At 40.9% G+C, this 27048-nt stretch overlaps 1 protein-coding gene and 1 non-coding gene across 6 annotated transcripts; one reads left to right on the top strand and one right to left on the bottom strand.

The window, feature by feature from the left end:
- Window positions 1–17: 17 nt before the first annotated feature.
- Window positions 18–26218, bottom strand: kcnh6a (potassium voltage-gated channel, subfamily H (eag-related), member 6a). Of its 5 annotated transcripts, XM_069525158.1 has the most exons (17): window positions 25599–26218; window positions 22483–22713; window positions 19901–20050; window positions 19555–19658; window positions 18737–19046; window positions 17031–17233; window positions 8536–8961; window positions 7224–7641; window positions 6279–6478; window positions 5345–5597; window positions 4551–4744; window positions 4195–4294; window positions 3799–4086; window positions 2923–3106; window positions 2122–2329; window positions 1182–1429; window positions 18–1044 (listed from the first exon to the last, which is right to left on the bottom strand). In XM_069525158.1, the coding sequence occupies exons 1-17, from the start codon at window positions 25672–25674 to the stop codon at window positions 1041–1043; spliced, it is 3597 nt and encodes a 1198-aa protein (XP_069381259.1). In that variant the 5' UTR covers window positions 25675–26218; the 3' UTR covers window positions 18–1040. The 5 variants fall into 5 exon arrangements, with proteins under 5 accessions (XP_069381259.1, XP_019950131.2, XP_019950133.2 ...); XM_020094572.2 differs by having other exon boundaries at window positions 18–1429; window positions 2923–3103; XM_020094574.2 differs by having other exon boundaries at window positions 18–1429; window positions 2155–2329.
- Window positions 2815–2886, top strand: trnac-gca (transfer RNA cysteine (anticodon GCA)). The gene has a single exon. It is a non-coding gene; the product is annotated as a tRNA-Cys (tRNA).
- Window positions 26219–27048: the final 830 nt, after the last annotated feature.

Raw genomic sequence — 27048 nt, forward strand, 5'->3', positions numbered from 1 at the left:
ACCAATGTGGACTCCTGTTGTAAATCTGCATTGTCTTTAATCTAAAAAAAGATAAATAACAGGAATTTGTGCTTCCAGAAACAACATACAGAATTATAAATGCTTAAAAAGGCATTACATTCACCTGGTTCCATGGTTGGAACTGTGAAACCATCTTTACGAAGGACGCCCTTGATTGACAGTTACCATTCACAGAACCCTCAACAGTGTTAAATATGATGGTCCAGTACAGTATCTGGTCCAATGTGAAACCATGTGACCAGGCCACGAAGACATCCGACACATTTGAGCAGAACGGTGCAGAAACAGAAAAAAGAAACGGGGAAAACCAAGCAAAGCAGCCATGATGGACCGCCCATGTACCAGTGTGAGTGTGAAGTTTCTCTGCTCTGCTTAACTGTGCATGTTGTTGAAACCCTCTCGAGTACAAATGTCACACTCAGCAAGAACTGCTGAGTTGAAATGTCAGAACATGAAATATGAGATGAAAATTGTTATTCTTTCAAACAGCCTTGAACCTCCATCGTTCACAGTTATGGTTACTGATATTTTTCTGTTTTTTTAGAAATAAAAACATTAAAACACATTAAAAACAACAGAGGTTTTTACACTCATAGTAACGTATGGCTCTTAATGTAACTAACACATCTCTAATATTATGAAAATAATTTCAGTACAAGATAAATGTTTTTTTCTATAATCTAATTGTGCAACTCTTTTACAAAGTGAAAGCAGATCATTCTTCACACGTGAAACACAGTAGTCCTTTTCATTTCACCTCTCTTCAAGGAAACCTCGGCCTAGGATGCAGTTGACTGCCTGATGTACAGTATGTGTGTGTTCCCGCGCTTACTCTCAACTCATGTTTCATCATTTTCCCGGCCCAGCTGGGCAAGAATAATGTCTTCATTCAGTAGTGAAGGGATGCTGGGGCACAAAACCACAGCAGCCTATGAGGGCACCATTGAGTCCTTAAGAATCAGGAGGCACTCCAAAACCTCAGTGAAGGGGGAAGGCGATGTTTCCCATGCTATTCAGCATCATCTGAAGAGGACAGAGAAGATTATAAGGAAGGTAGAAGGAGGTAACCGTCTAGGTGAACATGTGGCCATCCCGCCCAGGCTTTTTTGCTGGTGGTGATGGAGTTCTAGCTGCCTGGCAAGACAGAGTCAGAGACATGCCTCTGGATCTCCTTCATCTCGGTGGAGGTCTCCAGGTGCTCAGGGAGGGAGGGGAAGCGCTGGCTGCCACATAACAGTCCAGGAGGCGCGTGGATCCCCAACAGCTGAGGAGTGGCGAGGTCCATGGTGGGCAGGTGTGGTGGGTCCGCCTCTGGTGACATTGACATGGTGTCATCTGAGGCCACAGTGAGATGGATCCCACTCGACAGGGAGTCCTTGGATTTGTGCTCAAAGTCAGAGTCTGGACTCTGGAAAGACAGAGGGATACATTCAGACAGGACTAGGTGCAGTACACGTAATAACCCGATGAATTCCCCCTCCAGCCTTTGTGTTTCATAAAAAACAGAGTGAGAAAATTAAGTTGTTGCTATTACGGCCTGGTTTTCATGAAGGTTTAAATATCAAACTGGTGATTACTGCCAACTCAATCAAACATTAAATCCTAAGAGAAGGGTTTTCAGTCTGGAAAAAATTATGACATGGTCATGTTTATGCAGCAAAATATGTAAATATTATCATTCTCATTATATTCAGTTTTTTTTATAAGGTTTCCAGTCATGAGTCATTATGAAATGTCAAAACACTAAATCATTCTTCAATACAGTAGATAATAATGGTGCATGTCTTTATTTCTAAAAAACTGAAAATGTCAGATACTATTTGGCAAAAATGTAGAAGAAAAATGCTCCTCTGACATTTAAGTTATTCCTTGATCTAAAACTGTCAGAGCAATTAACTATAGACAGTCAGAATTAGTGTTATTATTATTTTTTATGTAATATTCCTTTTGGATTGAAATTGAAAAACAGATTTTTGTTTGATCTACAAAATGAATCCAATTTGATTTACATCATTCTGATTTCAAAATCACACATTAAAAAAAATTTAAAATCCACATTACAGTCAAGTTGTGGTAACTACGTGTGTGTACACTCAGAACCTGCAGCAGTGAGGCAGTGCTGTCGATCTGTACCAGCGGGACTGTGGGGACAGTGTGAATTGTTGGTGGTCCTGTGCTGTACAGGGTGGTGGGGTGAGGTGGGTGAGGGCTGGGGGACACGGCGCTGTAGGCTGGAGGCACTGGGGCCATCTGTCGCTGGAGGAGCTGCAGGATCACGTTGATATCTGCCGTCATACGCGTCTCCAGCCTGGCAGAGATGAAGGGAGATGTGAAATGTGACCTGATGAAATGATTTATATGGTTTAAATTGTATTTGTGTTTTCATGCAGGATGGAGGGCTACGTTATATTTTTACAGTGAGTAATCTGCTCTTTCAAAAATGTCCACTAGGCTTCTCTGTTGCTCTCTCCACAGTGTCCCTCCCTGTGACACATGTATAAGCAAACAGGCAGTTTACAGGATGTGCATTGAAACATCTTTGCAGATATCTTTTCCACATTTTTCAGTGTCACCTTTGACCTTTCTTATAATTTATGTATCTCCGTTCTCCTGTTTCCTCCATTTCTGTCATCCACACATGCATATCAGATAATTCACACCACATAAGCAACCAGCTGGGAAACGTTACACCAACACAGCAGGGGAGGGAGGAACAGCCAGAAACACCCAAAAGATAAACACACTCCACTGATAGTACAGGATTACTCAGCAGAGGTATTTCATGCCATTACAGGGGGTATAGCTCAGTGGTAGAGCATTTGACTGCAGATCAAGAGGTCCCTGGTTCAAATCCGGGTGCCCCCTCATACCTTTTGACTCCCACACAAAATATTGACTGACCGATTCAGCTGTGATTGCAGCAGCTCCAGTCTTGATTCCAGCTCACTGGGCCGCTCCACAGCGCACGGCGGTGGGTGGAAACTGGCCCTGACTGCTGACGTCTGTCTCTGGCCTTCGGAGAACTGGCTGGATCTGCGGCCCTGCCAGTAGCCGTACAACCCTGACACGCTGATCGGTGCTGCTGCTGTGCAGAAAGAGCAACCTGTCAGTCACAATCCTTTTTATATTTCTTTCCATTATATCCAGTAAACGTAGTTGTGTTTTGGACCAAATAGTTTAGTGGATTGGATAGTCTGGACATTTTCCAACTGAACAAGACTGTATATGTTTGTCTGCATCATTGGCTGCTGTTATGTCTGTGTGAATCTGTTGGTTTAGAATTTTAGCTTTCCAGTGATGTATGACATTAACATAAACTCACACAGTGTTTCTATAAATGGATGTGGAGTTGACATGTTAAGTGCACTAATGTACTCTCTTAACAAAAAAACATAAATTAATAAATGAATGAACAATGAATGAATAATTCAAAGAGGTAAGGGAAAGAAATCCATTTCATTAACTTGGAATTTACAGATCATCCCTATATTAAAAAAAGGGACTCTGATTTTTAATAAATTATTCGAATATATGAAAGCTTCTCTCATTTCATAAAATACACGAGGCCCCTAAAATATCTCGAGAAATATGGAGCCATCTGATGTTGCGATAGTGGAGAAAGACACAGTAATAGTGTGTTGGTAAAACTGAGAATGTCAAGTGCTAAGATTGAACTACAATTTGAAAATGATTTTTGTGCACATCTAAAATTATTTAAAGCTCCTTTGAGCCTCCTGCAGACTGTCCACACATGACTGTTCAAGGTTGATTCTCTACCTGAGAATGGTGGTCCTCCGTGGTCTATGGGGGGTCCCATCCCAGCAGAGGGGCCACTGTGAGGCAGGATGTTAACTACTGCTGGGGGGTAGTCTCTGGTGTCACCTCTGGGGGGGTACAGCTCCCCTTTGCTGTGTCCCGTGGGTTTCATCTCCTCATCGCTAGACTGTGAACAGATACTGGCGCTGCTGCAGAGGTCCTCCCAGTGGGATCCTGCCATCATGCTCTGGTGGTGGTTTGCCATTGTGCAGGACTGATCAGGGTAAGAGTCCTCACGGTCCATCCCGTCTGTTCAGACAGAATCAAAGGACAGCGGCATAAAGTAAATACAGAGATCAGACATCCAACAGAAATGTGGAAATGTATTAACCCTCTTAAACTCTGCTCCTCACTCACCTGGACGGTTTCGACGGCGCAGGGAGCTTCTCCGATGCCTTGTCCGGCGGTAGCCACATTCAGAGTCCCTGCTCGGGGTTGGCTGGTTTATTCTATCTGCCTGAGACATATCAGCTTCAGTAATTCAAAAACGCATAACACATCTCATCTCACAACATAAAAAGAAGGCCTTAGTGAGAGATATGTTGAATGTGTACAAATTATTTGCACCGTTTAAAACTTTCTGTCATACATTTAGTCAGATAACTGGTTCAAATGTTGTTCCGAAGCCTTAAAACACAGATACTATGAATGCAATTGCTTTTATAATGTTTATTTTAATATAGTGTTTAACACTGTCCTCTGGTGGAACTCACATCTCTCAGGTTGAAGGTGATCTCCAAGTTGTTCCAGAACATGTCAGCAAAGTCGGGATACATGTCCAGCACTTCCAGCAGGTCATCTCTCAGGATCTTGTGCAGGTCGCAGTAAGTCAAAGCTCTGACGTCAGCGCTGGACTTCCCCGGTCTGCCATAGAGACTGATGGGTTCACCAAAGATGTCGTTCTTTCCTGGAGAAACCACAGAAGAAAAAGAGAGGAACATAAGGGAAACGGGTGAATGTTTGTAATTGACACAGTCAATAAGACACTGAAAAATAATTTTACTGACAAAAGAAAACAGAGACCCTCAACTGTACCACAGCACCACAGCTCAGCGCGTATTAATAGTCCCCTCAAACACAACTGAAATAATAATGACCTAGGCAGCTTGGATGTGAGCACTGGCCCTATTGATGATCAATGCCGCTGTGAAATGAAAGTGGAGCTGTGCCCAAACACCTCTGGCAACACAACAAACACAGAAGTGTTGTGCATTGTTAAGGGCAGAGGGAGTTTGTTGGAAAGAGATGAGAGGATGAAAGAAAAATGTCAGTTTGTTGTCATTTTTGTCAGATTTGAGTGGTTTCAGATTCACAAATGCAAAAATTGACCCCTTGTTCTGCTTTTCAAGATTTTTTAGTTTGGATTTTTAGTTGCTATTACAGACTTTATTTCATAAATACTACAAGCTGATTTTATCTGTATAATGAATATGAATATCACTGATTTGCAAACACATTGGAATAAAATACAAAGTAAGCATGGCCTCCGTCATGCCTTGTAGCTCACCCAGTATGGCCACCACCACGTCGTCCCTAAGGATTTCGATGGAGCCTCTGGAAATGAAGTAGACGGCTGTGAGAATGTCCCCACTGTGGACCAGAGTGTCCCCTGGGGGAGCGTGGGTAGTCTTGAATCGCATGGCCAAAGCCCGCAGGCAGCCTTTGTTGGCGCCTCGAAAGGCTTTGCAGTTCTGTAGCAAGGTGCGGTTCAGATGGAGGCAGATGTCAGCCTGCAGACACTCAGGGAAACCCTTTAAAACCTGCAGGGCCACAAAGGGCATACAGTCAAATCTTTTTCCATGATATTTTTCATTTAATGTGCACTTTAGTGATCTAAAAATGAAGAATAAAACTAAGAAAGAAGGTGAAGGCTAACAGAAGGAGGGCAGTCAGTCAGATTGATTCAGGTGGGGGCAAAGGACAGTCGCTCCAAATGATTATCTATTCTCACATTGAGTTGGCAGGCGCTTATGTTGCTCTCTCGCTGCGTCATGCTCCAGTGCTGTTGGGAGCCCGAGCAGCGATATGACACACTACATAAAAAACTGGGTCTCCAAACAAAGCAAGCAGAGTGGAAACATTCATTTAAACATTTAAATGAAAAGAGGGTTACTCTGACCGAAAGGGTGTCTTGATCAGATAAAGATAATGCTATCCCCTTAACTGAGAGAAAGTCTGATAATATTGTATTTTATAATCAGAATAGTATAATATGGAGAAGAGGGCACCCAGAATTGAACTGGGGACCTCTTGATCTGCTGTGAAATACTCTACCAATGAGCTACACCTCCTTATAGTAAGAAAAGTTATGCATACAGATGAAAGTGAATCTTTTTGATAGTCTTTACTTCTATTGTCTAAGATAAACTGTTTATCCAGCCATTATCCACAATCACATCTAGAGATCGAATAGGATGTGTATGATTTTCCTCATGACTTACAGCATTCATGTCGATGCCATTGGTGTAAGACCAGGCGTGTTGGAAGTACTCCTCCAGCCTCTGTTTCAGGCCTCCTGGGATCTGATGGAAACGAATGAACTCTTTGACCCGCAGCATCTGGGTGTGGTAGCGTGCCGTACCAGAGTACAACCTCTGGATAATGGCTGACACGTTACCGAAGATACTGGCGTACATCAGAGCTGCACGGGAAAGAGGACAAAATGCTGCATGTTAGTGCTCTCCTGGAACAAATGGTTTGTACAATGTGATCCTGATGTCCCTGGTTTGTCCGTGCTCGGTTTACCCAGGTCTTTTGTCTATCACTTTATAAATAAATAATGCTGGTGGAAAATTTTTATTCCTAAATTGTGTGTATGTGTACAATTAAAAATGACAGAATCAGTCATACTTTAGACTGACGAGTCAATTTGCCAACTTGTAAGAACAAATTGATGCTTATGGATTATGTTAACATCATCATCACTGAACAATACTGCATACAATTCTCTTAAATATATATACCAGATTATTTTGAATAACTTTTAATTCATCAATCATCTAACAATGTATTTATAAACTGAACTAAATTCCTAATATTAACATTACACCTGTAAATAGTGATCAATCTATTATATAAATACACATTCATTTCTTAGTGTGACATGTTAATGTGAATGTTAATGGTTCACACACTTTTCAACCATAGCAAAATATAATTTCAAAGAAAAGCATCCGGACACCTAAAATGTGACAGATTAAATATTTCCATCAAGCAATGGTCACTATCGGTTCTGTCATGATCAGGATTCTTTAGTTGTCAAAGTTTTCTCACTCAGATTTGGTCCCTTTTACAGGCAAACATTCACATTCAAATGCTTTCAAACTGAAGATATTTTATTTGTCCTAAAGCGCTTCACTTTTCCGATACCCTCCCACTCTACTCACAGCCAATGAGCATGACACAGATGGAGAAGATCTTCTCCGGGTTGGTGTTAGGCGAGACGTTCCCAAAGCCCACGCTGGTCAAGCTGCTGAAGGTAAAGTACAGAGCGGTGACATACTTGTCCTTGATGGAGGGGCCTGAGGCCAGGTCACTGTCGTTGTAGTGTTTGCCAATCTGGTCAGCCAGGTTGTCCAGCCAACCGATCTTCATGCCGCCGATGTGCGCAGAGCTGGTGCGCTCCACGTTGCCAATGGCGTACCAGATGCAGGCCAACCAATGAGCGATGAGGGCAAAGGTGCACATGAGAAGGAAAAGGACGGCGGCTCCATACTCAGAGTAACGGTCCAGCTTCCTGGCCACTCGCACCAACCTCAACAGCCTGGCTGTCTTCAGTAATCCAATCAGAGTGGTTGTCTGGGGCTGGTGGAGAGAGTGTAGACTTCATGTTAGTGGTAGCCAGTTAGCTTTCATACCACTGTGAAAACATTCTCAAACAGTAATATTTTGCTGCAGATTTGAATGTATGGTTCCTGGATACAGGAATTGAATAATCAAACTAGAATGGCACTCAGTAGAGCACATTACTCTGCCAAGGCCCGACAGTCCTAAATTCAATCAAGCTGCACAAATTGCACACACCTATAGACAAAAGTCCTCTAAATATTCCTGATTTTCCTCTGGAAAAATCTGTGAAAATACCAACCTTGTATTTTTCAAGATAAAATCATGATTATTTTGTTTATGAATCAGAAACTACATATCCCATCAGTCTAATAGTGGAGATAATGCTCTTACAGTACACTCACCAGCATGATCAACTAGGATACTTGGATATAACTGAAATATAACCTCCACCAAGGAGTTTTCTTTGTTAGCAGGATTAAGCAAAAACAGTTATGGGTCAGAGTTTTACCAGATTTCCCAGGGAATCATTCATGGATCAAACTAAAATTACTGCACACTGCGGTTGTATGCCTCCACCAACCAGTTCAGCTTCTGTGTAAATATGTGAGGTCACTGTGACCTTTGACCTCCAAGCACCAAAATCAAATCAGTTTATCTTTGAGTCTAAGTGAATGTTTGTACCGGATTTGAAAACATTCCCTTAAGATATCACATAAAAAAAAAACATACTTTGAGGCCACCGTGCTCTTGACCTTTGACCTCTGGCACATTTAGGGAACTAACATCTATGTGTGTGTGAAAGCTGGTCCCCTTGTCTTTTTTACTTCATCAGCAATCACTGAATGAAGCAAATTTACTGTAACAGTATTGTGCAGATGCTGAAATACACTGTCTCCTCATCTTCCTCACCTCCTCTGATCCAGAGCGGAATATGAGCAGATCGAAGGGGATGGCGGCCACGATGTCGATGAGGAACCAGCCCTTGAAGTAGTGCTGTGCAATGTGTCCCGGATGGCTGACCACCTCGTCGTTGTGGTTGACGTAGGTGGTCCTGAAGTTGATGAGAATGTCCACGATGAACATGACGTCCACCACCAGGTCCACCACGTTGAGAGGGTTGCAGGTGTAGCCGCAGGTCCTCCTCCGCTGCTCCTCCACCTCGTTGAGAAGGAAAGCAGCTGAGTATGGTGTGAAGATTGCAGTGTAGATGACCAGCAGCAGGATGACCCAGTCCCATACCGCTTTGAACGGGCTGTAGTGCAGGATGGTCCATTTGTGGATGCGTGGGGCCTGGAGCTTGTACTCTGGCAGCACGTCAGCGCCGAGGGACAACACCTGACGACACAGGGAAGGGTTGGAGAAGATATGAGAAAGGCGTTCAGGGGAGGTTTATGCAAACATTAAATTATCTGTTCAGAGATGAGGGTGTACTTCATAACCAGTGTCAGCTGGGATTGGCTCCAACCCTCCTGGAAAAAATAACAAAGCCGTGAAAGTGATAATTGACCTTACAATTATCACTATAATTTAAATACTCTTAACTAAATAAAGCTTTCATGGAGAGGTTTAGTTCAGCTTTATAGAGCAGATATAGGGTCCTATTTTCTCATTTCTAAAATAACGGTAGTGGCCTAATTTGACTTTGCATTCACATATTTGTGTATTAAAACAGACCACACGAATGTTTTCATTGACCAACCCTGCTTTAGTCAGGAGAGTTTTACAGGGACATTGTTGTGTTAATATGTTGTAAGTTAAAATCAACAAAAGCACAAATGTTGAGGTCTGAAGGTCGCAGAAATGTTGAGGTCTGGTCAGCAGCAGTCGCTTGTCTTAGGTTGGTTTGGGAACTGGTTTAGAAATCAATGCACACTTCATGTTTACGTTTTAAAGAACATGAGCTCTGGGCTGAAGACCTGGGCTAAGACAAAACCAGAAGATAAAAGGTAAGATTTTGCTCACAGCAAAAAACTATTCTTGATTTAAAATTCAAGAATAGTCACAGATTAAAAAAATAGCTCAGAGAATATGTGTATGAATAAATTAGTGGCTGCTGCAAACACTACGTTATTACTGCTTGTGCCTTCACACCGAGCTCTGAATGCCACAGACATTCAGACTGCAATTTGCAACATTCTGCACCTAAAGGTAAGTAACCAACCTCCTGTCACCATGACTCACCAAGTTTGGCAGGAGAAAATGTCACAGCCTTTAACGACAACACATCCACACACAGTTTCTCAATATGCTAATTGTTGTGCAGAAAAAGGAACAGGAACAGTTTGAAGCAAAAAAACATCAATATGGAAATCCATGTGTTGCCAAAATCAGACAAAACGAAACAGGAAGATATATAAGTTAAAAAAGCATTAAGGTCCGACTGACCGGTGCAACAGTAAGAGCCTCTGTGTCCAGGTCCTCGTTCTGGTGTGGACCACAGCAGCAGAGGAGGAGGCTCCTCCAAACCCTCTGCAGTCCAACCTGTCTGCTGTGCAGCCGCCACCTCCCCACTTGCATCCCTCAAACCAAACTCTACGCACAGAATATACTGTATACCCTGTGCAGCTCTGTCCTCTCTCCACTGAGTCAAAGCTGCAGCCTCACCTGCCTCTGCCTAACCATGTGCTCCCTGTTTTATCTATAGACCATATGACCCCCTCCTGCCAGTGTCCTGGTTAATTGTGGACCAGAATAAGTGGAGTCATTGATTGCCAACATTCAGAGCAGAGGTTTTAGCTCATTCTTGATGACTACAAGGTCATGTGGAGTTGTTTTAAATAGTCATTCCTGGTGTGAAAAAGATTGCGTTTTTCCTCACTGTTTGCAGTTTTCATCATGAGTCAGTGCAGTGTTGTACAAGCAAAAACTCACACAGGAATCATTGGACTGAATGAAATATATTCAGTTCCTTTACACTCTTCCAGCTAGTATGAAAACAGTGCCCAGAAATAGTCAGAGTAAATTGCTTCTTAAGGACAAAGTAGAGCATTAGAAAAGCTACTGAATGTGCACTTGGCCTTATTTGGTTCGGCAAAAGAAACTAGATCTTCAGAAGGAATTACACAGGCGAGTATAGTTTTCCATTATGACATGAAATGCCCTTTTATGACAGAGGGATGCTGCCTCTGCTTTTTTATAAGAATTTGAAAAGGAGGTTAACTCAAATATTCATTGAAAGACAAAAAGCTGTGACTCTTTTTTTTTGTGTGTGTCATTAAGTGACCGTGGCAGCTGAACAGAAAAGACAACACAGTAATGAGAATGTAAACACACAAACAGGCAAAGGCTCACTCATCCAAGAAATTCTGAGGTATTGATGTTTGTCCACAGCTCTGTTTCATAATGACGACCAGGGTCACCACTCGTTGGCACGCAATGGCTTTGTGCTGCTGCTCTGACTCCATAATTATGAAAGGGAGAGTTCACTGTTTGTGCATTTTCAGATTAATTAGATACAACAGACAGCAGAGATGTGAATTAAAGATGCATAGGAATTATGAAAGTCAGTGTGAAGTAGAAAAAAAAACATGGTGCTTCATGGTAATAGAGGTAGAAGGTACTAATAATCCTGAAAACACAGTCATGATTATGATCTGAAAAGAAAAAATCCTATTTACTTTTGAAAAAAGTCCCAATAGAAAGTAAATCTTTCATGTTTTTCTACCTCCATCCTCGCAGGACCTCACTTTAGGGAGCATGGAATAAAACTTTTAAGTCAGTGCATCCTCATCCTGCATCTTATAAAAAAGGAGGGACTCTGGGGACAAGTGTCCATTAACATGACGGTGACATGGATAAAGCTGACATTGCTCACCTGTGGAGCTACAGATAAGTATAAGCAGGGAGGATGAGGAGGAGGATGAAGACCGAGAGGGTGAATATGCAGAGGAAACAAAGAGGGAGAGAGTGTGAGAGAGAAGACAGAACGGCTGAAAAACTCACAGGCTGAAGTTTCTCCTTGAAGCTCATGCTGAGGCGCACTGCAGGGTAAACATAGACGACTACAAGACTACGAGAGACGGAGGAGTCAACCTCTGTCCATCCCTCTGTATCTCCCTCCCTCCCTCCTGCTCCCTCGTTCATCCTCCCTGCCTGTAGCCCAGCCCTCTCTGCGGGACGCTCTTTCAAAAAATGATCCGGTGGTTGTATGAATGACGGCATCCTGCAGCTGCAGTAGTGCTCAATGAGGAATAAGCACTGAAAGTCAAAGTATGTGTTTATACTGCAACCGAGTCTATATATTTTGCCACATTTAAAGTCATTAAATATATATCACACTAAACACATTAGATTTATCAAGTCACATGATCACGTCAAGGTCAAATAGTATATACAGCAATCAGTGTACAATTTAGCTACAAATATTTGGAGAAATAAATATTGGAGAAAAGTCAGACAATTCACTTTTGTAGATTTGTCTCAAACACGGCCGTGGATTTTTGTAACAATTGCACCTTATTTCTGAGAAACAGCTGCTCGTGAATAAGAACTTGTAGAGTTTACTATAGTTTTTAAACACGCAAACTTTACACAAATGCTGAAAAACTGACCTGACTTGTAAAACCAAAGTCATCTCGTTCAATTTGAACTAATATGCAGATTCTCATAATGCTCCTGTTATGAGCTGATTCAAAGCCAGGGGGCACCACATAAACACGCTTTCCCCAAAACAAGTGCACACATGAACACAGGTTTGCCGAGCTATCTTTATTAGGACTTTTTTTGACTACCATCCATTGTAGACAGCTTAATTAAACCCTTATCCCTAACCTTAGCCATGACCAATTCATGCCTAACCCTAAACTTAACCTAACCACAATTCATCTTACCTGCAACCTTAACCATGACCACAGAAATTATCTTTAGTCTCATTAGGACCAGGCTTTGGTCCCCATAAGGTCTACTGGTCCTGAGAAGGTCAGTGTTTAATGCTGGAAAATTAGTACACACACACACACACACACACACACACACACACACACACACACACACACACACACACACACACACACACACACACACACACACACACGTCACAGCGTGCTTTTCTACAATTATCTGTCTTTTGCAAGCTACAGTCTGGTCAATCACATTGTGTGCTTCATGTTACGCAGACAAATCAATATTCCCAAAGATCAATGACAACCTTCATTTCCCTTTTTGTAAGGTGCCAATCGAAATCCAATTATAAAGAAGGGATTGCAAAAATTATTGTATAACTGAACAATACAAAAAACAAAGGTAGCATATGTTTAAAGATTGGGTTTCAAGTAAATAAAATGGCATATCGTTGGCTGTGGGATAATTGATGGCCCTCTCCCACATGGCAGCATGATAAACCTGACCAGACATTTATCTGTGACCCCACCACCATGATACCACTGTGAGTCAAGTCAAGCTGTTTCAACAAGACAGGAACTAAAACTGGTACCGCTAAAAAGACGGCAGGGCGGTGGCGGTACGAGGATGACTGTGGTTTTTAGAGTTGGAGGGTTGACAGATGCCCTCCACTTCCATTAGCTCCAGAGGCCAAGGTCACAGGCAGCGTCAAGCCAATGAGTGCCGCTCAATAGCCTCATGGCTGCCGCCCTTATTCACTCTCTTTCATAATTTCATCTCACCAGACAGCTTCACCGACAGTCTGTGATCCATAACACCAACGCAATCTCCATATGCATCCTCACACATTCCGCCGAGCCTCCGCCTTCACTGTGCTGCCTAGTTACTTATACTGACATTACATACATCAGATATAATAAGAAATCTGTGATTTCTCCTTTGATACCGTTTCCGAGAAAAAGTGTTTTTATTCCTGGTTTGTTTGAAGATTAAAAGAAGTAGATCTGTGCACGTACATGGACAAGAAAATACAATCAGCCCGATAAAAACCCATTTCCACTTACTTCACTTATATATTTAAGTGTCACTGTGGGGAGTATTTGCACAGTTTGACCCTGAGAGGTGTCAATCTCAGTTTAAGACAAGCACCCACAGGATATCAAAATAGTCTTTCAGCTAACTGAGGTCCAATATGTAATTTACACATATGTGATGTGGAAACTTGAATCTTCTGGTGCAAGTACACTGAGAATGAACTTTACAGGGAAGTAGGAGATATCTTGGGTGCAGTAGATGGTTTGGAAATGAAGAGTAAGAAGGCATAGATATATTTTCAAGAATTTTGAATGAGTTGTTTGCACTTTTTCTGTAAATAAATGATATTAGACAGAAATCACTTAATCAAAGCAGAGTATATTTTACAACTGAGTACAACTGAGCATAAAGGTGAGCCCAAGCGGCCTGGGTTCAAATCTATGTCGTCCCCTCTCTTCTCAGTCTTTCCTCTCTCACTCATCTGTTTCTGCAATGCAGAAACCGAAAACTCGATTTATACTCACTCACACATGTATCCATAAACCATCAAAATCAATTGAAATAAAGTATTATATCTAGCTTCGTGCTGTTCACCCATCTACACCAAGCAAATTCTAGACACATGAGAATAATGGCACTCAATAAAGCGGCAGTAAATGGTAAAGGCCCAACAGTCCCCTCATGTTCATCTGTCTCGCAGCTTTCCGAAAGGGCGAAAAAGTTCCTGGGTTTACACCACATCCAATCATCAAGTTTCATGATAATCCGTCAAATAGATTTGACGTAGTCTTGCCTGCTGTGATAACTCCACTGTACCTTCCAGCAGAGACAAACATTCACTTCTTATCTGAATCTGTACACAACATCACAAAAGTCAAGACAACAAGTTATGTGAAGTGTTCTGCCAGGCTTTTTCAGGGGGCCTTCTGTTACTCTTGTCACTTTCTCCAAGGCAACAGAAGCCATGTTGCCTCCACATTGTGCGCTGAGTCACGGCCGCCTGTCGATACCGTTCTCCCTGTTGGTGTGAAGAAGTGAGATCTCACCAAAACCACCAACACCATGGCAGCGGTCACATAAGGTATCAGTGCTGTGTTGATAACAGGAAAATATAGGAGCCTAAGACACATTTTTGCGAGTAGACATGATTCAGAGAATTCATTTCTCCCAAAAATTGTATATATCTATTGATACATTTAATTTTTAATTTCAATGGATTTGGGTGCAGAGCTGAATCAAATAAAACATGTGCAAAATATTTATGTAGCACTTTTCCAGTGTTATCGACCACTCAAAGGGTTTTACAGAACAAGTCACAAAGACATTCATACAATGCTTTTTCTATTATATCCTGTTCATACACTGTCAATACTTGACCAAGGACACTTTGGAGTGCAGATTGAAGGAGTTTACCCACTCTTCCTCCTCAGCCACAGCTGCTTTCAAGAGAAAACATGTTGACAATATCCAAAATCCTGTCTAGACATATTAGGGGTTTGTATGATGATGGTCTTTGTGTTCTGTCTATTTAAATAAACCTGCAGGCAGACCTCATAGGGGAGATGTGATAATAATATTCACAGGGTGCAGTTACTTTGTGCCTTACACAGACAAGAATCTGGAAAAATCCCAGGATAACATGTATTAAATATTAAACAATAAAAGCACATTTGGGAGTTAATGCTCATGTATAACATGCAGAATTGAATGGCCTATGAATGTTGATTTTTCTTGAAGCAGTAAACACAAGGTTCTGCACCACAGCATTCTGACAACCTTTATCTCAACCTTTTTCTTGCAAAATACTCTGGGAGTTTTTTGAGATATCCTGCGAAATATTTATTTCAACCAGAAACACCTCCAGATAAGAGTTACTTTGCAGATTTAGACTTAATATTCATTTTTACATTTCATGGAACGTATATAGTAAAATCTCCAAAATGTCAACTTTATAGGAACTCAGAAAAGCTACTGACATTTCACATCATCAACAGTCTTTTGAGAGAATTTTCCCATCATGCAGACGAGCGTGTAATTCTTCAACTGATGTGAGAGCCAAGAAAAACGAATGACTTCTATTTATCTTTTCATTATCTCCAATGTTCTAAGTCTGGAGCTTCATCATTTTTCACAGTGCTTTTAATTTTAATATCTGAGTACATTTTACTATTGATGCTCATAAACTTCTCCTCCAGTCACATTAATATGTTAATATATTAACATGTTCTTCTTCCCCTGTTATGTGCGAGATGACGGCGAGCCAAACAGTGGTGTGATGACAGGTGGCTGATGAGCACGTTCTGCCGTCGTGGAGGTCGCACCTCAGGTGAGAGCTCACCTTGTGATTGCAAGTGTCTCTGAGCAGCTTCACTGAGACATGGCAAATATCATTTATAGACGTCTTTGTCTGAAATCTCTGTGTGTGTGTGTGTATGTAGGGACAATAACTGGATGTGTCAATGACAAGCTCAATAATAACGAACACCCTGAACATATCAGACAGGTTGACAGCAGTGGGAACATTGTATGACACCAAGCAGACACAAAGCTGTTGGAGACCATGACTTGATACCACGTCGGCCTGTTAGAGAGGCTATAAACTGTATTATCTTGATACATATGAAAATAAAAGTGGCTGAGAACGTTTATCTGAACATCGCCAAGAGCAATTATCTGACATCATAACTATGATGGTCATTAATATTATTTCTCTGAATGAGGGAAACTTTTCTGGTCAATTTTCTATTAAATATCAAGGAGTGATCTTGTGGAATGAAAACTTACATTTATTGGATTCCTCTGTGTCATGGGGTTCTGCTGTTTAAAATTCAATTTGCAATGAAAATGAGCTCTTTTAGATTATTTCATTTATCTGTAGTTATAGCATATATTCTTCCCTGATTTTACATGTTTTGTATTACACTTTTTGGGATATGGTCATAACTGGTTTGTAATATATGCCAAATGTTTTATAACAATTCATTTATGTATTAATGTTGTGTGAAGTTTTTTAAAACTGCACTAAAACTGAACAGAGAACAAGTGGAATGATCTCATCTCATGGGAAAAATGTCTTGCAAGTTTAATCTGGCATCAATTTCCTTTTTTTCACCGTGCACTCCATCCTTCACGGTCATTCCAGAGCAGGGACATCCATTTTTATCAACCTATTTATCTTTTGTTTTTTAAGTGCCCTTGTCCTAGTTTATGTTTTTATTTTGGTTTTTATCGTTTTATTTTTTTCTACCTACAGTATCTTATTCTATTGTATTTTTATTGTATCCAAATACCGAACTGCTATGATGACCTAATTTCCCTTTGGGGATGAATAAAGTAAGCTATCTATCTATCTATCTATCTATTTATCTTTAACATTTAATCAAGCAAAGAAAAAACTGGATATCAGTCCTTTTTTATTACTTGCAAGGAGTGTTCATTTCGTTTTCAAAGATGTCAGGTTTAATTGCATTTTTAAATAAAAAAGGTCGAATCAAGAATTACAGACTGATGTGATAATGGACTCTTCTTACCTGTGTGACGTGAGTGACCTTCTCAGTGACGTTCTGGGTGCGGTCTTTTATCTTGCTTGGTGCGATGATTTCGATCTCCGTTGGCGAAGGAGGTCTCATCCGATCTGAGCCGAAGGTGAGGGTAACCTGAGGGATGCGGCCGATGGTCCGGTGTCTTATCAAATCCGAGTCTGACGTGGAGTTCAGAGTGCTGGGCTTCAAATCTGCAGCAAAAAACAGCAGCGTCAGCGACTAAAACATGGTCGTGGGATGTGAAAAATAGAAACAAGGACATAAGAAACACAAATATACGAATATTTATTTGAATCTTTGCATCATATAGTGTCTAGGATTGAAAAAAAAAGAATTTAATTGTAAAACATGTTTTTAATGTTTTACTTCCTGAGTAAAGGTATGGACAGACTGTATTTCCCCTCCGCCTCACGCCTCACAGAGAGAGGTTGAAATCATGCACAGTACAAATATGGTGAAAATGTCTCAGTCAGGGTGAGGGTGTAGAGCGTGATTGGATTTCTGTATCCTGCATTAAAAATATAGTTTCTTGTAAAATATTTCCCCTGAGAGAAGAAGGGCACAGATGTGCAGTGATGTACAATTTGAACACAAATAGAATAATAACGAAAACCTAATACACACACACACACACACACACACACACACACACACACACACACACACACACACACACACACACACACACACACACACACCAGGATGTCCCTGCTGGAACAACCATCACATGCTCAGAGTGATGCTCTGTGTGTTTTGAATGAAAAGTAAAGATCTGGGATTGACTCATTAACCACAGACCATCTGTAACAATCGCAATCGAACATATTTTTGCTGAATGTTCTCTGAGGCGTCCTAATACAGAAAAACAATTGACTCGAGTAGAAAATATAATTTGTGACCCCTACATTAAATCCTGGAAAATCTCCTGGTAAAAATATTTTGCTTTTTGAAAAATTTAGTTTTACACAAAACACAAATGAACCGAGATACAGTGATTTCAAAGTGTGATGTATATGTTTCATTTTTCTTTGTACAGAAGTGAAGACATTTTCCCCTAATTCTCACTGGTTCCTGCATCACTGTATGTTGACACGTTTATTTTGAACAGCAAGCAAACATTCAGTCTAAATAAAGTGAACTATGTTCCCTAATAGGCCGATATGCAATACTACATGATTTATAAAATGTCATTTAAGTCATTAATTTATTATAGAATGGCAAAAATACATATATTTGATCAATTCTTGTTAAATCACATTATAGTGAGAAGATCTCATACAGAGATCAAGGATCCCAGCCCTCATGTTATATCACAGCTTGGGATATGTTTTAAAAAATCATTAATACCAAGATAACAGAATCATGACATTAATTTTTCTATATCACTTATTAAGATTTGTTTATTTTATTCATTACAATCCTTTTTTTAGAAATAAAGATGTAGATGAAAAATGATGTAACCAAACCTAAAACATGAGGAGAATGTTTTGTGTCCCGTAATTTAGAATTGTTGTGTTATATTCCAGTCAGCTTAATGAAATAAAACATTACAACACATCATATTTCACTAATATAAAAAGATGTGCATCGTAAATATATTTTAGTTTCTTGGAGAAACTAATGCATAAATAATAACCTAATACTACAACAATTTTTTTAACCCAAAATTCCCTCTGAGACACTCAGATACTCACTGCTGTTAGTTTGAGGGTCTCCGGGTCGACTGCTCCACTCTGCCCTCATGCCATCGATGTTGTCCAATGATGAGGCACGTCGGAGGCTGCGGACACTGTCCCGGGAGCAGCTCCGAGGTACATTCCCCCGGGGGAAGGCAATGTCGGGGTCCAGGCGGTCCGTCAGCAGGGAGCAGTGCTTGGTGGAGGACTGGGCTGCAGGAGAGGGAGGATCCAGGTCCTGTTCTATCAGAGCTTCTGTCTCTGACTGCATGCAGCTCTCCTTGGACGGGATCCGAAACTCTTTCAAAGGAACCTCTTCGCTGTCCGACTGTTGAGCAGAGGAGCAAAAGTACACAAAACATGCAATCAAATCTTTTTAGTAATTGAATTCATTTTAAACAGTATATGTGGTGGCCTTTAGATGCAAAACACAACATTTCAGAAAATAAATGCGCAAAACGTGTCCAGAATGCAAATGAGCATTTAAAGCAACAGGACATTTTTTAAATGTCACAGTATTTCCTTTTTTGTTGATTCATACTTACATTCTTATCTACATGAAATACATGACAGACTGCAGCAGAAAGGAACGTCTTATCCCTGCCACAGAAGTTCAATATGTTCATTGGCCCAATACAGTTCTGGTGTCAGGGTTGAATACTTATTTTTTTGGCAAAAAAAAATAATTTAAATGCAGAATGTTATATGTAGTTCTATTTTTCTCATGTCAGCAAAGTTTAAGGCAAACATACACACTACAATACTGCAACATGTGATCATCATGTTTATTTCAACATGTATGTTTGTATGTATGTGTATTGTGTACACCACCTCACCTGCAGGTAGTCCACTACGACCCCTTCGAACTGATCTTTGGAAAGTGATGCTTGTCTCATGGAACGCAGCACTGGCAGCCTCATCTTCAGCCTGCGATTCTGACCTGAGGGGCAAACTCTGTGTTTTATTATGTTGATTATTATTATTTTCTTTGATTTGTCCATGTGTCTGTAAAATGCTAACTTGACATTTGTCAGTAAGTGTCAATTATTGTCCATGACCGGAAACTAAAACCATGCTTGAGTTAATAACTAGAAAGATCAGCACACATCACGATGATGACATGTGACACAGATCGATTAATGTAAATCACTGAGGCACAATAAAGGAAGTGTTAATGTTTACAGTAAATCCATCCTTGGGTTACTCTCTGCCTGAGGCCAGATTTTTTGAGTGTGGGATCAATCAGCTCCTGGAAGTCGAGGATGAACATGATGACGAGGCCTTCCTCATTTTTCACAGGGACAATGTCCACCCGGCAGGGTCTGCAGGTCCCTATGAGGACAGAAAGAGAAGCATTAGTAAGTCAGCAGGGGGGACCCAGAGTTAATCGAAGAACTGCTTGATCTGCAGTCAAATGCTCCACTGCTGAGCTACCCCCCCAAAGCTTGAGCATCATCGCATTCTTTTTTAGGTCATGATTGCAGGATAACACAACAGGAGGGAGAGTGAGATAGTGACAGAGAGAATCAAAGAGTACAAAGGCGGGAACCTGACAGCTAAAACCTGCTAAATGAGTGACACTTCTATCAGGTTTAACTTCAGGCTGTAATCAGTGTGGTCTAAAAATAGAACAGGGTATAGAGCAGATCAGACAAGCACATAGATGCACACTCATAGAGGAGCATACATCTACACATACTGAGGCCTGCGTTCAGTGCTGTTCACATCTCCACTTTACAAATATAAAAATCAGCCAGTGAGAGACTCCTTCTTGAATCGTTGTTTCAACTGGTTCACACATGCTTCAGATCCGGAGCGCAGTAGGAAGCAGGAGCCAATACAAATAGATGTTTGATGGATTTGAGACGGCATGCTGATCGCATTTCCATGACAACAGCTCTCCACACTGCCATCCTCAAGCCCAAGTGGCCGAAGTAACAAAAGACGTGTATATGTATGTGGACAATAAAGGTGTCTGCGTGACTGTGATCGTCCTGAGCCTGGTGAGTTTGCGTCCCTCCATCAATGTGGGATTAACAGGTGAAACACAGACCTCCACTTAAATAAGACTGCAACTGGCTGGATTATTTATATTAAAGACACTTTATACTACGTTGAATGATTGTTATCTGAATAAATCTTCTGATCTAGTTATAATTATCAGTAACTTGTTTTTATCATATGATGGACTTTTGGAAACAATACTCATCTAAATTTAGACAGTGTCAGAGGTTGAAATAAAAAATAATGAAAAAGAAAATGAAAACTGAACTGAAGTCATAACCCCACCCTTATCTCAATGTGCATTAAATTTCTGACTATAATTCCGTTTCTTATTATAAAAACATATGATTTAGATTTTATATAAAATTACCTGACCTTGCTCCAGCTCCCCACAACCCTCAAAATGAGCAGAGATAAGAGATGGATGGATAAAATCCCTCAATAAGACTGTTTGGATATGAATTTACACAGATATTTTAATTTCCTTTGTGCAGGTTCAACTAGTAAATCATTTCAACTCATGTCGTGTGAAGTTGTGCCACAGACCAGTTACTTGGTGTGCTGAATAAGAATTTAGATGAGTAACTAAATATTCTTTAATTTAAAACCAGGAAAACTTCGTAGAAACAGTGTATGTCAGGCTAAGATATATTAAAAGGGAACTTTGCAGATTTTCAACTGGCTTTGTATTGTTACAATACCAATAGTATACAAATTGAACAATGTTCAATTTCTGTCCATGTTGCCTAGTCTAATTTTGCAGGCCCCCCGGATGTGTCCTAGAACTACTACAACATGTACTTCCTTTATCTTTTATCAGTCAGATCTGGGGCCTTCAACATGAATCCTACAGATAGGGGAAGGTGTATGAGCAAGAATACACTGTGGAGGAATTGTAATGTTACGTGAAAGCTTAGGGCCAAAGCAAACGACCGAACATCTGAGCATGAAGTTCAAACGCCACAGTGCTTTGTTACAGATGATCAAATATACACATTTATATAGTCCCAATTAAGAGCTAGCTTAGCACATGCACTGCGGTGTATACTCTGCAGTGCGCTTTGGTGTAGTAGCAGAAGTGAACGAAAGTACAAATCCTCTACTGCATATACCATTAAATGCTTTAGTGCCAGTATATACAAACAGCTTGTAAATAGCTCCAGTATGTTTGTGCATACCTGTGCTGTTGGTTTTTAATCCGTGCTAAGTTAAATTTCGCTGCCACTTCTGTTCATAGTCCTCCGGTTTGAAATAGAGACGACAAACTCGTGGTTTTTAACACTTTACATCGCAATGTTCTCTCCGTATGTGGAGTTATTAGCTGCCATTAGCTGCTGCCTATCAGCACACTTAACTTACACTGGAAGAAGTACACCGAAAGCATTGTGACTAAACAAAGCAGATGTTGGTTTAAACCTCAGATCTGCCACAGTGATTTGTTCACCTGTGGCTCAGGTAAGGCATCCAATAGGAGAAAGGCCTTGGGGCCCACTGCATTCTGGGTGTTGAAGTATTTGTATCGTTTGGGGGGAAAGGGAATAACATAGTCCCTTTTCTCTGTTTTCCCCTGTCATGTTGTATGTATTTGCTAAACCTTAGATTTTAGCAAAGAGAACGGGCTGAGGGTTTGTCCTGTCAGGGTTCTTGTCTGAAGATGGAGGGCAAACTAGTAAGCAAGCAGAAAATCCTTTGTGATGTTCGGATCAGATTTTAACGTCTTTATCAGCCTCCTCCTCACATTTCACCTTTCCTCTCCTTACCTTCCTTAGCGTAGTACAGGATCTCCACCTTGTGCTCCTCAGAGCCGAGCAGCGCCTGTGCCAGCTGGGCCAGGGCGCTCTTCATGGTGCCGGGCCCCACCAGGAACTGACAGGTACAGGGCTGCTGCATGATTTCCGCCCTGGTGAAGCCAAACATCTGGCAGAAGCCTTCATTGCAGTAGATGATGCCACAGTTCTTCATCTGAGCATTGGCGATCAGAAACTTGCGATCTGAAGAGTGCCACAAGCTCAGTGTCAAAAATGTTGAATCACACATTTAAATAATGGGAGAAATCAAAGTTAAAATATGTACAATTGCTGTAAGATTTTAAATTAAACTGTTATGTTAAAACTATTTTCTGATTTCGATGTTTACAAAAGAAAAATATATTTAGGTTTTTTTCAGAAAACAATAAACTATTTTTTAAATTAAGGCTTGAGAAACATTTGATATTGGTGATGATTAATATATATTTTTGTGATATTGACACATAATACAAACATTTGAGGAGAGTTTTAATTTCAGTATTTCAGTGGAGCCATTTGTTGTTTAGTGATGCACATACATCAGTATCAGTAATACTGATACTAAATATTGAACTGTATAAAAGTAGGAATAGGAGGATTCAAGTTTTGCGACTGCTTTACCAAACCGTGCACATAGATGGATACATTACAAATAAAACGGATTAATGAAATTAATTTATCAATTTATACAAAGGATACAGGGGTGCATTGTATTGTATATAGATTTCTGATAGTTGATTTCAGTAATAAAAAAGGCATAGGAGGGGTAAACACATTTAGCTTAACTAGACTTGCTGTGGCACTCAAACCCACTTTTTATATTTATTTTTATTTTTGTTGTTTTTTGATCAGTGAATGTATTCACTGCTCTTTGGGTTAACTGGGTTGAACAGGTTCCTAATCAAAGTGATCACATAAACAACACACTGAATCGAGGAAATATAGAGCGTGTTTAAAATGGTCTGCAGGGCTCCGGTTCTGATGACGTCCACGGAACAACTCTTCCTGCTCTGCTCTGACAATCAGCTTAAATGGAACTAATGAAGTCCACCTTTCCATGTTGCTAATGCTATTAGTGTCACAATTTCTCCCAGTGGACAGTGGAGGAGCAGGTGGGCACTTTAATAAAAGAGCCTGTTACCATAGTTGCCCGTATCCAAAGTTAAAAGGAAATTGTTATAACTCACTTACATCTGCCCCAGAAGGCATCTACTTGTCAATATTAATTTATAGTCACATACCGACAACAGGAATTTTGTTTCATATTTTAATATTGATTGTTGTATTTACTTCTCTTAGTCAGTCAAATTTATCTCATATTTGCTCAGAAAAGCCACAATATCTTGATGATGCTTTATTGTGAAATACCAAATTTAGTGTCATATTCATAGCATGCACTCTCTGAATGCCATTCCAGTTTGTTTGTAATTATCACTCTCCCTTTTGTAATGACAGACTGTTGGCGGATTTAAATTGGGTTGGGATGGGAGCGCCTAAATGCAGTGGACTCTGATATGTCTACCCACCAACACATGACCTTGCCTTGTGGGTCAACCACCACTAATAATCATTTGTCCTGTGGGTTGGGTTCAGCAGTGACGTTTTTCCTGGGCTGTCAAAGCTTTGACGCTGAGTATCTCAGAGTTACTTTGCACTGAGAACAGAAATTCAAAGCTCATATAGCATCTAGTTGCTGTTATTGATGATCGTAATGTACGTGACACTGGCAGCAGCCACTAGGCCAAAAACACCACAGTCCACCATGAGAGTAAATTAGGACAGTTTTGTTCGAAGGGCACTAATGGAGGAGTTCAATGAACTGAATGAAAAGTACATACATAACCTCTGTGGCCTCTGACTGGCCCTTTTATTATCCTGTGGTTGAAGTGGTTTAAACAGCTCTCACACGCACAGACGAGAGGAGGGGACTCTTTTCTCTGTCCCTCGCTTGAAAGTAATTGGGTGAGTTTCTCTGGTAGAAAGCACATCCTGTCCAAAGTCATTATCTGGGGCTCACAGCAGAAACCCTGATCGTCACGCCGTTGCTAAGCAGCACCACTGTGGCACGTGCACTCACCTGGCCATGCACATGGCCGCGCGTGCACTCTCACACATTTAGGGACATACAGTAAAGGCATTACATAATGAATGTTTCTCAAAGCGTCACAGATCTAATCAGTCCGAAACGGATTGAGAGTTGTCATCCATCAACTATTTTTCCATGTTTGGTCAGAGCTACTCTGTGAGTGGTCCGCAGTGAGATAAGTGCATTTCAAGGGGGGAAATGTGCCTTAAAAGATAGACTGAAAAACAGATGCCGCACTGGTTATACTCAAGCAGTATAAAGAGACGAAACCGACAGAGGAATTCTACAAAATCTGAGATATAGTGCCTTAGTGGTTGCAGGAGAAAGCGGAATTTTCCTTCCTATGTGAGTCTGTGGAACATGTGAGCTAATGGAACCTGATGTCAGGCATCAGATGAGCGTTCACAAACACACAGGTGTAATAACACTCAAACATGAAAAGAGCAGCATGGGTCTGTCAGCATCACTGATACAAATGAGATAAACAACCTCAGTGCAACATACAAAGCCACCTGCAGCCTGAAACAATAAAACTAGACAAACGTGCATAAAATAAGAACACATGTACAAATAAAATTACATTATACCCGTTCCTATTTAGGGATAAAACACATCTAAGGCTGTATAAAATAGGGAACAACGCTCATAAGTTTAATTTGTATCTCTCAGCAGTCCTTTATTCCCCCTGATGACAACTACGAGCCATCAGAAACCCTGACATTTATTATTTATTTACTATTAGAATTACTTCTCTTTGATGCATGAGGCACACTAAACTGGAAAGGCTTACACATTGATCAGACTAATTCAAATAATTTAATATAATCCCATATTCATCATCATCAAAAACATATAAATCTGTACGTTTAAAAGTGAGAGTATGCATGTTGTTTATGGTTAAATGTTATTTTAGCTGCTGATGTTAATGAGATCTGTGGGTAAGCTGGGTTCCGCATGTCAACAACACATGGTCGTAACTTCACTCTGTCTCGTGTGCACTCACTTTGCTCGTCGAATTTCCTGATGATGGTGTCCAGGTAGGTGTTCTGGAGCGCAACATGACCGCGTCTCACAGGCATCGTGGTGCTGAGAGAAAAGACTTCTCCGACACACGAACCTCACCATTTAAAAAAACATAGTTCACATTCAGAGAAGAGATTTCAGGAGGTGAAGAAAATCATTTCTGTGTCCATCGGGAGGACGAGAGTAAAAAGCGGTTTTGTTTTTTTTGGCTTCTCTCGGAGGCTGAGGGAGAGAAGGATGGAGAGCAGGTCTGGTTGCCAGGGTGACAGCAGATGCAGGATGTTGCGCGATAATAACGTGAAGAAAAGTAGACTAGGAGGCAGAGAAAGCGACACGTAGCATCATTTAACCTTTAAAAAGAAAAACTAAGTGGTTCCCGCGGTGTGAGCTCCTCAGAAACCTGCTCTGGTTAAAAGAAGTTGTGAAAAAAGGATTTTGAGAGCGCAGGATCTCTGGGTTTGTTTTACAGTGGCAGCATCGAACCTCAAGTTTGGACAATGAGGATGAAGACCGCGGAGGAAAGGCTCCTGTCAGCTCGAGTCCCCGGATCCACTCCCCTTCCACCGCCCCCCGGCTCCACCACAGAGCTGTGCAGCCACAACAAGTCAGCCAGGGTAAGGAAGCAGAAACACGGAAGTGAGGTTTAATTAGTCCTTCAAAATAAAAGCTTTTCCGTCGTTTTATTTTGAAATTTCTCTCCTGTAGGTATGTTAGTTGCATAGTGGATGGCTTGACAGTGGTCTGACACTGACAAAGTGCAGACCCTCACCATTCTATTCTGCCTCTCTCCCCATCACAAGTCTCTGTGCTTAAAAATAGCAGCATCCTCTTTCTCTGACTGTCATCACACATCTGCAGAATCGTTTATAGTCACGATAAGTGTGTGAGTGTGTGTGTGTGTGTCAAAAGGACACATTCGTAAATTCTGTTTTTATCCATAATGTTGAGGCGCTCCAACATGATAAATCACGGGCCATCGATGAGCTGGATAAGTCCTGCAGCATTAAAGATGAAACACTTCTTTACAACACGATTGTAAAGTTTGCTGAGGAGAGGTGCTCTGGTTTTTTACAGGCGTGAGACTGTGACTGGAAATGTCTTGTCTGGGTTTTACTGCAGGACACATGCAGGCAGACTACAGAGGAGCTGAGTAACCTGGTGTGATGCGAATGAAAAATGTGACATATCCACACTTGATTAAATAAAAAAATACTTTGATGAATTGTGTTTTCACCTGGATCCTGATCTTTGCCCTAAGAGGTCCCAGCGGCAGCATTCAGACACAGAGCTGAAGCTGAGGCCAGACTAATTTGTGTATCCACTTAAAGGTCACCAGGAGCGGCTCCGAGTGGCCTCTTGACATACACTACACATTGTTAGTTTTGTTTGGGAGCAGCTGCTATAAAAGAGTTTCATTGACCAACTGGCTT

The sequence above is a fragment of the Paralichthys olivaceus genome, chromosome 5 (genome assembly GCF_024713975.1).
Source record: "Paralichthys olivaceus isolate ysfri-2021 chromosome 5, ASM2471397v2, whole genome shotgun sequence".
NCBI classification, from domain to species: Eukaryota; Metazoa; Chordata; class Actinopteri; order Pleuronectiformes; family Paralichthyidae; genus Paralichthys; species Paralichthys olivaceus.